Source organism: Vicugna pacos, chromosome 12 (assembly GCF_048564905.1).
Source record: "Vicugna pacos chromosome 12, VicPac4, whole genome shotgun sequence".
NCBI lineage: Eukaryota > Metazoa > Chordata > Mammalia > Artiodactyla > Camelidae > Vicugna > Vicugna pacos.
In genome coordinates, this window is record NC_132998.1 from 61,432,116 (window position 1) to 61,446,069 (window position 13,954).

The 13,954-nt window shown below is 51.7% G+C and overlaps 1 protein-coding gene, 1 long non-coding RNA gene and 1 other non-coding gene across 6 annotated transcripts in view; 1 reads left to right on the forward strand and 2 right to left on the reverse strand.

The window, feature by feature from the left end:
- Positions 1-80: 80 nt before the first annotated feature.
- On the forward strand, positions 81-12,022 carry LOC116277509 (uncharacterized). Of its 3 annotated transcripts, none has more exons than XR_012078695.1 (4): positions 81-311; positions 8,305-8,439; positions 11,269-11,484; positions 11,873-12,022. It is a non-coding gene; the product is annotated as an uncharacterized lncRNA (long non-coding RNA). The 3 variants fall into 3 exon arrangements; XR_012078694.1 differs by lacking the exon at positions 11,873-12,022 and adding an exon at positions 8,575-8,691 and having other exon boundaries at positions 11,404-11,466; XR_012078693.1 differs by having other exon boundaries at positions 11,269-12,022.
- TRNAA-GGC (transfer RNA alanine (anticodon GGC)) lies at positions 5,622-5,694 on the reverse strand. The gene has a single exon. It is a non-coding gene; the product is annotated as a tRNA-Ala (tRNA).
- Positions 11,861-13,954, reverse strand: part of SCUBE1 (signal peptide, CUB domain and EGF like domain containing 1) — a 122,064-nt gene continuing 119,970 nt past the window's right edge. For both annotated transcript variants that reach the window (XM_072973640.1, XM_072973639.1), the window contains one exon: positions 11,861-12,015. In XM_072973640.1, the coding sequence (XP_072829741.1) occupies positions 11,863-12,015 (153 nt within the window). In that variant the 3' untranslated portion in view covers positions 11,861-11,862. The remainder of the gene's footprint in view (positions 12,016-13,954) is intronic.

The window sequence follows — 13,954 nt, forward strand, 5'->3', positions numbered from 1 at the left end:
CGCGCGGGTGAAGGGCGCTTTTGTGGCTTGGGGCTGCCGGCGTGTGCGCACGCGCGCCTGGTGGGGGCGGTGTTTTCTCTCAGCCCGCGGCTGTCCCGGGGGATGCCGGGAGTGAGGCTTGCAGCACCCACGCGGTTGGAACTGGGAGGCACCTCGGAGCCTGACTAGAAGGGCAAACTGAGGCCCAGAGACACGGATGTGGTGGAGCTGCTGCCCCGGCACCGGCCACACATTGACGACTTGCAGACTCCCGGAGGCTGGAGGGGATCTCTAATTCTTTCGAATGCTTCACCAGATTGAGGTGCAGCAAGGTAGTGGCCCTTCTCAGTTTCCTTATATTGCGATTCGGAACGTAAAGTCGAGGTATTGCAAGGTATTTCAAAGTGCAATTATAGAATTTCAAAAATCATTCTTTGAGCGTTCTGGTTTATCAAGTTTTATTGCTTCCATAGGGATGTGTTCATTGTTTTCACATTTGCAACTTTTCAATAATTATTTGCTAAAAAGCTCAAAGGCAGAAACTTTTTGGTGCTTTGGTTGTTGAATATTTTGATTAAAAGTTTTAAGCTGAATTTGAGCAAAATGCACCAGTTTATAGGACTTGTTCAGTGTGACTAAGACACTTAGATTGGTATGCAAAGGTTCAAACTTTTAAACTCCAGTTGGTGATGATGAAATAAAAGTCCTATTTTATGGCAAGACAAGAAAAACTTAAACATGACCATTTTCTTTGTGCTCCTGGTCCTCCTCTCTCTCCTCTAGTGTGTATTGTGCATCTGCATTAACCAGACCTCCTTAGGAGATGACATTCCTTCTTAATCTCATCAAGGGTCATTACTCTTTAGGAGATAACCTTTCTTCTTAATCCCATAAGAGGCCGCAATGATCCATGACCCCACTGCTTGCATCGTCCGTGTAGCTCTGGATTGTATAAACCATCAGTACCACGCCATTTAATGTATAGTCCTCTGTCTCAAAAACTTGTATCATTGTGCTTTAACCTGTAATGGATGGACCAATCTTCAGAGCTTTCTGAAAGATTGTTTCCTGGGTTATAATTTTCAGTTGGGCTCAGATAAAATTTTCTATTTCTTTCTTAGACTGATGAATTTTTTTCTGTTGACATGGTGAGGAAACATGGTACAGAGAAACACCTGTTATTGCCGTGCTGAAGTACTTTTTTCTATCTTATATCAGCTTTGTCACAAAACTTTCGTAGTTCAATTACTCTAATGAAAAAATATCTGTAACATTTTGACGACTATGATTTCTAATTACATTGGTATAATTTTACAGCTTGTTTGGGTGAAGTTATTAACCACATCCAATTCCAGGTGTATTTCTGCTTCATAAAGTTATTAATTTGGTAAGAGTGTTAGCCTCCCCTACGCTGGGCCCATTGAACTTTATGTGAGTGTTATCATTGAAAAAAATGCCTTCAGTGTTCAACTTTTAAACTGAATTTAGCTGAGTGGCATTCACAGTAATGTTAGTTTTGCACTTTGGACTAAAGCTTAGTTTTGATTCCATGAGTTGGATGAAAGGAATGGAAGCATCCAGTGACTTTGATACAATATGGTGCCCCCAGTGGAATAATTCCCCTGCCAGTGGAGCCAACACATTAACAGTGAAGTGAGTACAAGAAAACTTGGAATTATAAAAATGAGTGAAACTAATATAGAAAAAGTATTTGATCTAAGTGAAGAGTGATGATGTACAGGATGAAGTGTCAACCCACTTCTGTGGCTTCATTCATTTTGAGGCACAGTCTTAAAATAAGTACCAACTTTTGAAGTCAGTGTGATACTTCTGAATGAGAGTTGCATCATCTGGTTTGGTTTCTGGTTAATGATCTCTCTTTGGCCCCACAGTGAAAGGTAAATGTTGACATTTTCTGAAAGTTTCCATTTCATAGTCAACTCCGAGGAATGGAAATATTGAAGTTAATTTTAAATTAAATGTAGACTTAAAAAATTGTATTGCTCCTGAAAAAGTTTATTGCACAATAAGAAAAAAAATACTTCTAAACAAAATATAAATAAAAAGCTGTGAATTTATACCGTAAGTACAAGAGGGGACAAAACCCTCTGAACAGCCAAAATGTTCAGAATTCTCTATACGATCTGAAGTGGGACCACTCAGCCTCTGTCTCCCTCACATGTCTTGTGCACAGCTACTCTGTAATTTCCCCAAGCCTTCGTGCATCTTGTAAGGCACAGAACAGGCACGACTCAGGTGGTAGGTTAGGCAGGGGCAGCAGGACCTCACTGTGAATATCTCATATATAATATTATATGTAATTAGGTAAGAACTACTATCTGCTTTACAGACCTGATCACTAATAACAGCTATATTATATTATTTATCATGCTTTATAGTCTATGCCTATATAGATATATATTTTGTTTTGAGGAACTGTATGTTGCACTAGCTGAAAACCTGTCATCTTGGCACCTGCACCTTTCTCCCTGTCTGTATCAGTCTGTAGTTTATCCACTCCATGGGACAGGAAATCCAACTCAAACTGGCTTCAGGGAAAAAGGTATTTATTGGCTTACGCTGTGCTATGGACTGAATGTTTGTGTTCTCTCCAAACAACATCTTCATATTTTGAAATCCTAATCCCCAGTGTAACTGAATTTGGAAATAGGGCCGGCGAAGAAGTGATAAAAAGTTAAATGAGGTCATAAGGGTGGGGTCCTAATCCAACAGGGCCGATGGCCTTACAAGAAAAGTAGTAGATGCCAGAGCATTCTCCCTCTTTACCAAGTGAGAACAGAGCAAGAAGGTGGCTACATGCAAAAAGAGAACTCTCACTGGCACCTGGATCTTGGACTTCCCAGCCTTCAGAAAATACATTTTTGTTGTTTAAGCTGCCCAGTTTATGGTATTTTATGGCAGCCAGAACTGTCACGTAACACATAACAAAGGAATTCATGTGGACTTAAGGTCCAGCTTGATCAAGGGGCACAAATAACTTCATAGGACCCACTTTTTCTGTACTTACCTTTCAGCTCTGCTCTTCTGTGCATTAGCTTCACTTTCTGATATGATTAACTGTCCCCTTGTAGTGATAAAATAGCTAGCTATAGTAACTCCAGCCTACATCCTCCCAGGGATCCAGTCTCACTGGGGAAGGGAGGCTGAGTCTTTATTGATTCTCTCCCACACTGGTCAGGTTGGGTGAATGTCCCTGACCAACCCCTCTGTTTTGCATTATCCCCAAATGCAACTGAATCATCCAGTGCCCAGGGATAAAAACCCAGCCCTTCATGTGACCTCCAAAACCCTGTGTGATCCAGTTGTGCCGACCTCTCCAGCCTCCTTTTGGCACGCTCTTCCCCTCATTTTTGAGCCCCACCTTGCTGCCCACCTTCAGCTGTTAGAGTGGGTCAGCTCACCTCTGCCTCGGGGTTTCACGTGCTCTTCCTTCTGCCTGAGTGCCCTTGCCTTCCTCCCACTCATTAATTCCAGCTCACTTGTCAGGTCTCAGCTGAAATGTCACCTCCACAAGAAGCCTCTGAATGTGGTTTAAACAACATAAAATCACATCTCTGTTTCCCTCAGCCCCCAGGGAATCAGGAGATGGGGCTGAAAGTTCCAGCCCCCTAATGACACTTCTGTCTTTCTAGTGATCAGCCCTCATCCTGAAGTTATCTAGGGGCTGCAGGCCACCAGACATCTCATTAGCATACAAAAGACGCATCACTCTGGAGACTCCAAAATTTCTAGGGGCTGTGTGCCAGGAACTCAAAGACCAAATTCACATTTCTTATTGTATCACAGAGAAATAATTCACCCACCATGACAGTCCACCCTTTTAAAGTACACAGTTCAGTGGGGTTTAGTATATTTGTAAGGTTGCATGGTGTGCAAACATCATTCTCTGATTCTGGAACATTTCCGTCACATCAAAAGGGAACCCTATACTCATTAACAGTCTCTCACCGTCCCCCATCCCACTGCCTTCCAGCCCTGGGCAGCCAACCACTTAATCTACCTTCTGTCCCTGTGGGTTTGACTATTCCAGATGTTCATAGACATGGAACATAAAGTATGTGGCTTTTGTGACTGGCTTCTTTCACTTAGCATAATATTTCTAAGAGTTTCATATTTTAGTATGTATCAGTACTTCATTTATTTATACGGCTGAGTAATAATTCATTGCATGAGTATACCACATTTTGTTTGTCCACTGATAAGTTGGTGGACATTTGGGATGTTTCTATTTTTTGGCTATTATGAATAATGCTGCTATGAACACGTATAAATTTTTGTGTGAATATATATTTTCAGTTTTCTTGGATATATATGTACATGTGAACTTGCTAGGTTTCACTTTTTGAGTAATTGCAGGCCTGTTTTTGTTACATTTTGCACTTTTGTTAAATTTGTTTCTAAGAGTTTTATTCTTTTAGCTACTATTGTAAATTTTTAATTTCATTTTCGGATTATTCATTGTTGGTGTATAGAAATGTAATTGATTTTTGTATATTGATCTTATGCCTTGATACCTTGCTGATTTTATTTATTAGTTCTAATAACTTCTTTTGTGGATTCCTTAGGGTTTTCTAGATACAAGATCAGGTCGTCTGCAAACAGAGTTTTACTTCCTTTCCGACCTGGAAGCCTTTGATTTCTTTTTCTTGCCGAATTGTCGAGGCTAAAACCTCCATTGCAGTGGTGGGAGCAGACATCCTGGTCTTGCTCTGCACATCATGTTTTTAAGATGTATCTCTGTTGTTGCATGAGATAATAATTAATTTTCATTGCTGTATAATATTTAATCATGTGACTCTATTGCTGTCTTCCACTGATTGATATTTGGGTTACCTGCAGCTCTTTGCTCTTATAAATGAGACAGGAGTGAAGTGGGCAGGGCCCAACCATTCAAAGAATGGTAGCCGTTAAGGACACCAAAAACTGACTAGAATCTACTGAGCCCAAGATGGTGGAAGAGTCAACTTCCAGTAGACCTTGAGCTTTATTACTATATGCTCGTTGTAACACATCAGCATGCCAAACACATGTACAGGCTCCAAGACAGTTCCCAGGCTGACCCAAAAGGCCAAAAGTAGGTGAGGCCCAATTCCTGGCAATCCCGCCCCTTCCCCATCTTAGTTGGAATAACCCTTCCACTCATTTGCATATGAAATTACCTGGCTTATAAAAACTGACCACCTCCACACCTCCTGACCGCTCTCCCTTCTGAGTGAGACAGACTGCACTCTGTCTGCCAAGTCTGTATCTTTCTAAATAAACTTGCTTTCACTCTACTATGGCTTGATCTTGAATTCTTTCCTGGGAGAAGCCAAGGACCCTCACTTGGCAGGGCACGTCCCAGGGATTCGCCAGAGACCTGGGACACAACCAGCCTCTTGTGCCCCATTTTCCTGCAACATAAACATGAGGATGTGAATATTCTTGTGTGCTTCCTGGTTCCATTTATAACTAGAAAGGTTGATCTGTATCCTGACTCTCACCACATCAATTTTTACCAACTTAGTGTCACAATGGTGTGTCTTTGTTGCCTTCATTTGTATTTCTGTTTTTTGTTTTTTTTTCTTTTGGAGGAGGGTGAGGAGGTAATTAAATTCATTATTTATTATTAGTTTTTTAAATGGAGGCACTGGGGATTGAACCCAGGACCTCGTGTGTGCCAAGCACGGGCTCTACCACTGAGCTATAGCCTCCCCTTCCTTAGACTTTTAAATCACTTTGTTAACCCAAGAAAAAATCTGGTGTTGTCACTCATTTGGGATATTAATGTCGTTTATAAAACTCTTTTTTCTCTCCCGTGGAGTGCATGGTGCCAGAAGGTTCTCCACGTTACTGAGGAAAACAGAGGTTACTTGACTTCTTGTGATTCTAGATTTCTAGTGGTTCTAGATTTCTTTGAGAATCTGATGAAAGCCGCAGGCCACATTCCCAGAGAAGCACATGCGTGTGCTCGCGTGCCCCCCCACCCGACGCACGCAGGCAGAGCATTCACTGTAACTAGTTTTGAGGGGTCCCAGATCCCCAGAAGCTCAGTGTAGAAGAACATCCCTCGCTTCGTAATGCCAGTCATGAGGAGAAATGGGATTTGAAACACAGAAGTTTCACTTCCTGGCAGCTCATTTAGGAACGTGTTCCCTAAAGCTGGGTGCCCTCCCCACTCAGACCTCAGACTCACTGCTTTGCCTTCCAGAAGCTTACTGTAGCTCCTTTCCTTTCAGTCCTCAGAACAGCCAGGGAACTTCTAAAAATATTTTCTGATTCCAGGTACCCCCCCGCATAATTGATGAAAGAGAGGAAGGGGCAATATTTAAGTTCATTTCCTGTTTATTATTAAAGTGATTTTCACAAATGTTTACTTACATGCATATGTATGAACATGATGGAGAAAATAAAACTTTGAATATTTGAAGCAACTAAAAGAAAAACTTGGTTACACTGATATTTGTCACTCTTGTAGGCAGAGTGAATGCCAAAGCGCCTGGACGGTACGGTGCCTTCATAGAAGCCCAAAAAGAAGGCCGCGAGCACTGGTCCTCTCGCCCCGCACCTCCCCAGTGGTGTTCAGATGTCCCTGTTTCCACAGCAGCGTGGGCTGGGGCTGCTCAGACTATTTAAGGTTTTGATCTCAGGGGAGTAAGAGTTTCCCTGCAGATCTATGTGGCTTCTTGGAATGAAAAGAAAAATACTCGGCACCAGCCTGGTTTCTCTTTTTTCCCCTACTTCTCCGCTGAGGGCCACCATGTCCTCTAATGTGTGTGCTGGGGCCTGTAGGAGGGGCAGGTGGGGAGGGGCACTCGGCACCTTCTAGGGTTGTGCACACTCGGCTGGGAGCATCCAGAACTACTCAGCGTGAGCGCCTGGCAGGCTCAGTTTGAATAGAAGTGACCTGCCCACCCCGGGGAGAAGGCAGATGCCTGCCTTTTTCTGAATGAGCTTTTAGCACTTGTTCCAGAGGGAGGGAGGTCACTACGTCCACACCCCCTCCACCCCCTTGCCCTCTCCTCTCTCTGTCCTTCACGTCCCCAACCCTGGGCACTCCACAACCAGGCTGACTTGCTGACTTTCCCAATCTGTAGAAGTCAGTGATCAATATTTCACAGAGAGACATGTCTGTCTTTGGGATTACGTCTAATTCTCAATCCCATAAATTACTAACTATCGGCCGTTGGCGTGTCACTTGGCCTCCCAGTCTGAAGAGCAAGTTCAGCCCCACCCACATGTGCAAATGTTCCAGGGCTGAGCCCAGAGCTTGGTGAGAAGCGGGGGAAGGGGGCGATGCTGGCTCTTCATCTTCCTATTGAGACTTGGGGGTTCAATTTCAGAGTCCATCCAGAGGCTGGGGAGGCCGCAGGGAGACACAGGGTCCCGTTCTTCAGGGGCCACCTGTGCAGGGTGCCGGGAGGGAGCGTGTGGCCACGGCCACGTGGTCCGGGCCGGGGATGCTCAGCTCTCCTGCGCCCTCTCCCAGGAGCAAGGCAGGCTGGGCAGGGCGGACTCCAGCTCGGTGCCAGGCACACAGGCAGTGCTCAGGAATTACTCCTGCTGGGGCGGCGGCAGCCGCGGGAGAGGAGGAACTGTTTGCTCTGTCTGTGGGATGGGCAGTGTCTCTCACCTGTCAAGTCCTTCCGCCTTTGGCCTGAGTGAAGTCAGCTTGGTGCTGTCGCCCTGGTCAGAAGGGCTCAGCTGTCACCACGTGTATCTCTGGTGAAGAACGGGGGTCTTGACAGAAGATTAAGTTTACCAGGTTGACTAAACTTCCAAGCACGGAGTAAAAGAGGCAAAACCAGCCATGGTCCCTGGGGGACGAGAAAGGAACCTCCCTGCTGGAGCACCGGCTGTGCCAGGCCGGGGCAGTGTGGGGCGAGGGGCGGACTCCGGCGTCCTGGGCGTGTTGGCCGGGCTCCTGGGGTCGGCAGTCGTGGCCTGTGTGCCTCTCCCTCTGCCAGTGGAGGAGGGCGGCCGCACCGTGAGGCTGGGCTGGCTGCAGCTTCTCTTTCGGGGTGTCTCTCTTGAAGTGTAGATTGGTGGCCCCAGCTCTGTTCTGCCCGTCCTGCAGGTGCCCTCCTTCCCCACCCAGGGTCCTGGGAGGCACGAGAAGGTGGGGTGGCCTACTCCTGAGGGGAACACTGAGCTCTGCCACCCAGGCCTCCAGCACCTTTGTCTCTGTGACCAGTGGGCTTCCCCGGGGACCCCGCCAGCCTCTGGGCTGTGGTCTCTCTGACTTTCCAGGAGCCTAGCGCACAGGTGGTGCTCAGCAAACGTTCGCTTAATGACTCAGCTTAGTTCAGTGTCTTTATTTTTCAGCTTGGGGGGTGGAGGCGCTGGAAGAATGATTCAACCCCCACAGTGCCACTTCGGCACCTGCTACAGCTCCAGCAGGCCCGGGCCTCTTGTGGAAAATGGGTGACCGTGGCTGTTTCCGGGAGAACAAGGGTTCAGGTAGTAACACGGGTTTCTAAGAGGTGCGGGAAAGAGGGTCTCGCTTCAGGCTTTCAAAGTCGGCCTCTGAGGGGAATCACGATCTGGAAGCTTTCTGGCCCAGGTTTCAGTTCTACTTTATCTGCGTGTCCCCAGCCTACGGGTGGCCAGAGGGAAAGCTACCACCTTGGGCCCCACAGCCTCCTTGAGCCTGTCACCAGAAGTGAGGAGGAGCTGGGAGAGACCGAGGAAGGAGGCCACCACCGTTGGCAGGTGCGACCTGCTGTCTGAGAGGGCCTGGGGGAGGAGGAAGGCCAGCGCCGCGGGGCTGCTGCCAGGTAGGAGAGCAACTGGGAAAACCAAGCCCAATTCAGGGAAGCAGACGAGGCGACCATGACACTCGCTCACGGAGGGCTCGGCCACTAAATCTGAGCAGTCTCCTTCCCGTTCCTCGGTGCGTTTCTGCGGAAGCAGGGAGTGCCAGGAGGTGCCAGGCCCGCAGGGCAGAGGGCTTCCTCCAGGCCCGCGTCCCCTGGCGACGCAACGCTGGGTCCCTCGGTCTCCACTGCCGCCCTCACAGGGCTTCTCCGGTCGCCCCCACGGGAGGCTCCACTGGGGCAGGACCGAGCTCATCAGGACCGCCCGGCCTTGGCACCTGCTTCAGTTGTGGCCAGCCGGGCAAGCTTTGGCTTCCAGAAGTTTGTTCCTTAGCTCCTTCCCTTGGAGTCTATCGACTGGCCAGCCACTGAGGGTCTGTGCCAGTGCAGGGCAGGCCCTGGCTGGCATGGGTCTGTGGCTGGTTGAGGCCAATGTCCCGACCAGGGGTGGGATATGCTTCTCTGGCTCAGCCCTGGGCAGCACGGGACTTACGGATCCCTGTCCTGGGCCAGCCCTTGTCCGCTTTCCTTTCTCTCCACCGCCACCTGGAGCCAGGTGGAACGGCCACCTTGCGTCAGCCAATCCACCACCTGCACCCACAACATGGAAACATGAAGAAACACACTTTGTTGTCCGGGGATATCTCCTCCTGGGACCACCAGGCCCCGCAAAGTGGAGACAGCTCTGCATTTAACACGAGGGACCCCCAGGTTCCCCAGCATGGGGCTAAGGGCCGATGTGGGGACTCAGGACAGACCGCACCCCTGAACTGTGAGTCCCCCGACAGTGCGGGCGGTGGTTTCACTGAGGCGGGGAGGCTGGATGGTGACTGTATGGGCAGCTGGCAAACCTGGATTGCTGGCTACCTGGTACCGGGGAAAGGTAAGGAGCCCCACATCTGAGCTGCCCTGTCCTGCTCTGTCTGGGGGACCCTGGGCGGGGTCTGACCACTGTGGTGGCAAGAGACACGGAACGGGGTGGGCTTCCACTGAAAAGGGGGCATAGATGAGTGGGCATGTGGGTGGCAACTGCCAGAAACCCCCAGAGGAGCAGCAGAAAGGCTCAGGAGAGGGTAGAGCTCTTTCTGGTCCTCTCTGGGTCAAAAAGATCCTTTTGAGAGGATTAAAAGAACCAGCAATCCCTCCCAGTGCCCCGCCGGGGTAGCTGTTGCCGGGGCTCATCCTGCAGACACTCGTCTCATTTCTGGGGAGGACCAACGCCTTGACACAGGAAGACAGGCCTCTGTTTAGAAACTAAGGCCGGCCTTCAAGGACGGTGACCAGGGGAGGCGCAGTGCAGCCCGGACGGGCTCACCCACTGACATTGACCTACAAACACGGGCAGCCCGCAGCCTGACCGGATGCTGGCAGAGAGGCGCTGATGGCAGCGTGGCCGCCCCACCCCTGCTGACACATGTGACAGCAGTGAGCGACTCCTGAGTTCCAGGCCCTGTTCTGGATGGTAAAATCCAGCCTGACCTACCTGTCACCCCACCTGGAACTCCCAGGGACCTCACTCGCACCCTCAGTCTTCACACCCTCACGCCACAGCCCTTCTCAAACTGTGCTGGGTACGTGGGTGTGGGGTGAGGAGGAAACGACCCAGAGGCAACTGGAACGGGGACAGGAGTTCACTTTAAGCTTCGCCTGTGTTCCTTGTGCTTCGGAACGTCTGCTAGCCCTGAAGCATGGAGCACATCATGTGCACGGCCTGCAGGTGGCGGCAGGTGGCCTGTCCGCGGTCCTCACCAGCTCCGTCCCAGGCGCTGGCTCCTGGCTGAGCAGGACACCTTACGGCCTGATCACACGCCAGACTTGGACTTTCCTTTTTCAAAGAGAGACTCTGAGGGAAGCCGGGGGTGTAGCCCGAAGACTGCACTGGCAGCCAGGCCTCTGCCTGGGCCGCCCCCACCACTTCCTGGTGTCCTGGTGCTCAGAGCACAGCGGTGCTCACAGGGGAAACGCCTTGCCTCCCAGGGGCACAGCATGACCTCCAAGGTCATGGCCTCAGGTCAGACACAGGCCCCTTCCAGAGTTTACTGCTGGGCCCTGCACCCCCAGCAAGGGGCCTGAGGGGACACTGCTTTCCACTGCGTGTTTTCTGAGGGCACTACTCCAACAAAGCGCTAGAGCCCAGTTCCCCCAAAATTTGTGTTCCAAAGAGTGTCCAGGGCCAGCATGCCTTTCCCCAGTCGTGCAGGCTCCTGGCCTCCTGTCACCAGAGGTGGCACGTGCCTGCAGAGCAGTTTAATCGGTCGGGCTGGTACAGCCGGGCTCGTGGTCGTGGGTGAAGAGGGGGCTGCGATGAATACTTACAGTTACTAAAGAGAATTTTCCTAAATTACCCACAAATAGGAGTATATATATATATATGTATATTTATATTTATATGTACACAGTACGTAATAGATGCTCTGTCGTGGGGAAGCACAAACCTACAGTCTCCTAGCACCTCTTCTCTGTCCCGTCACAGGGTCCTGAGAGCCCAGCCACACTGGCCCGTGTCCTGGGCCCATGGCCAGAGAAGCCAGCAGGTGTGGACGCCCTGCAGGCACTGACACTGTTTATCAAAGCCCCTGGCTGAGCCTTCACACACCCCTTCTTCCAGGGCCTGGCCTCCCTGAGACACCACAGCCATGCTCCTCTCTCTCCCGAAGCGCCAGGCGGAGGGCTCGGGCCACCTCCAAAGGTGAGCTCTGCCCTGGCCCCATCCACGTCGGGGCAGAGCATCCTGGCCCAGGGGGCCCGCTGGTGCCGGTTCAGGAGAGGGCACTCTTGGTGTCCTGGACCAAACAGGTGGAGGGAGGTGGGGAGGAAGAAAGGCTGCCTTAAGCAATGTTTTCCCACTGGAGCCGGATCGGAGGAGTGCAGCCGGGTGGGGTCTCTGCCCAGACATGGTCTCGCCCTCCACGGGCTGGTCAGGGATTCCTGTAGGGCACCGCCACGGTGATTTCCCGGGGCAACGTGGAGGCCCGTGGAGCCGCCTTCAGCTTCTACTGTGGAGGGAAGGAACTCTCCCCTCCCCCGGGATAGCCGGCCATCCCCAAGCAGGGCAGCCCCACCAGCGTTATTTGTAGGGCCGCAGGAACCGGGACACCTTGGAGCGCAGCAGTTTGATGAAGGACCGTGGGAACATCTCCTTGGACTCCTGGGCTGTGTACTTGAAGTAGTTCTGGGGATGTGCCAGCACGTCGAAGAGGGCCTTGATCAGCTTCTTGTCCTGCAAGACACGGGGGGCTGGGTGTGCGGGGCCCGGGGCTAGGCTGGTGGGCCCTGGCCTCTTAAGTGGCTGGGAGCTCTGAAGGGGCCTGGGGGTGCCTGCAAGGATGAGGGAAGGGGGAAGAGGCTGGGCTGGCTGGTGGGTTTCAGGATCCCACAGACTCTTCGCCATAAACAGGTTTTTCTGGTTGTAATAGCCGAATTGTTTTTTTCTATAGTCTGTTGGTTTTAACTCTTGAATTTCCAATCACATTTTATTTTACAAAGATTTGCTGCAAAACCAAAACAAGACCACCCACCATGTTGAAAACTGGAGAACACGGAGCTGAGAGCAAGACTTTGTAGGCCAAAGGGCCAGATTGGAAATCGTAGCTCCTCCATCTATTCCCTACTCTGTAACCTCGGGAAAATAGCTCTGCTGCTCTGAATTTCAATTATTCGTCTATATGATGGGGTAATGATCTCTCCTCTTAGGACTGTGAGGAATAGGAAGTGCAGTAACGAGAGCCAAGCGCCTGGCCCACGTGGTGCTCAGCACAGGCGAGCAGCGAGCTCGGGTGTGCCGCCCAGCTGTCCTCACCCAGCGGCCCACGCTCAGCGCGGTCACTTACCAGCTGGGCTCCCTCTCCGAGCCCAGGGTCTTCAGTCCCAAAAGTGGAGCGGTGCCACCCTGGAGGGGAACCTCTGGGGCAGGCGTGGGGCTGGCTGTGGTCCCCCTGAGGCCCCCAGGCCTGGCAGGGATGTGCTCAGTAAACGGCGGCCACCGCACCACGCGCTCCCTGCCCCACGCGCTCCTCGTCTCGCGGAGACTTGGGCCGCTGGCGTCTTTGGTCTGACTTGGGCTGGCGCACACGCTCTCTCCCTCTCATGCGTGCACACATGCACCCCTGCCCTTGGGAAACGCTGGTGTTCTTCACACCTGCTGGGCGCAGTGCCAGGCGCCGGGGACAGCCTGCTGAGCGGGTACCCCTGCGGCTCCTTCCCCACGAGGGGGCGGGGACCAGCGGCTCACAGGACAGACCTACACCACACGGCTGACTGCCAAGGAGGGCCATGTGGGACCCTCCGAGTGTGACCTGGCTCGGGAGGTTGGGCAGGCTGCCCAGAGGGGGGGGACGCCTGCGCCGAGAGCAGCAGGACGGGTGGACGTTCACTGAGGAATGAACAGGGAAGAATGTTCTGGAGGCCTTGGCGAGTGGGTGTAGAGGTGGAGGCCTGACTGCCGCTGCAGAGACCAGAATGGGCCTCTCTGCCTGAGGCTTTGTCTTAAGAGATAGGAACACTTCTAGTTTGGAAAAGCTACTCCCGGCCGCAGGGTGCAGCTGAGGGCAGAGGACGGGCCAGGGGGAGAGAGTCAGGTATGGTCTACGGGACAGAGTCGGAGTGGCCACGGTGACCCTCTGGTTCCCACTAAACAGACAGGAGCCTAAGGAGGGAGATGAGAGGCTTGGAGCTCTGAGACCCCCAGGTCTGGTCCGGGTGCAGCAGCGCAGGCTTACAAACTGCCTACTGTGTGCAGGAGTGCACCAGGCCTGGGGCTGGAAGACTCCGTGAGCCACGCCTGTTTCCCAGATGTGGAGGCGGGGCTCAGAGAGTTGCCAGTGGCCACCCAGCTGAGAAGGGACAGCTGGCGTCGAGTCAGTCTGGAGGACTGGCCCAGCCCAGCTCTTGCCCTCTGGGCCACCCTCGGCTCCCAAGCTGAGGGTGCTTTCTGCCCAGGGGCTGAGCTGGGGCCAGAAGCCGAGAGCCCAAGCAGATCCCTGGGTCTGGCTTCTCATGGTGACAACCCAGGCCCTGACCTGGCCAGTGCCCGCCAGGTTGACGGCCACAGCCCTCGATGTCTCAGTGGCTCTGTTTCTCAGGACATGAGTAGGATGAGGAAGGAGTCAGTCCCAAAGGTGGCGGTGGAGTCTCCTGATTTTGAGATACCGCCGTGTCAG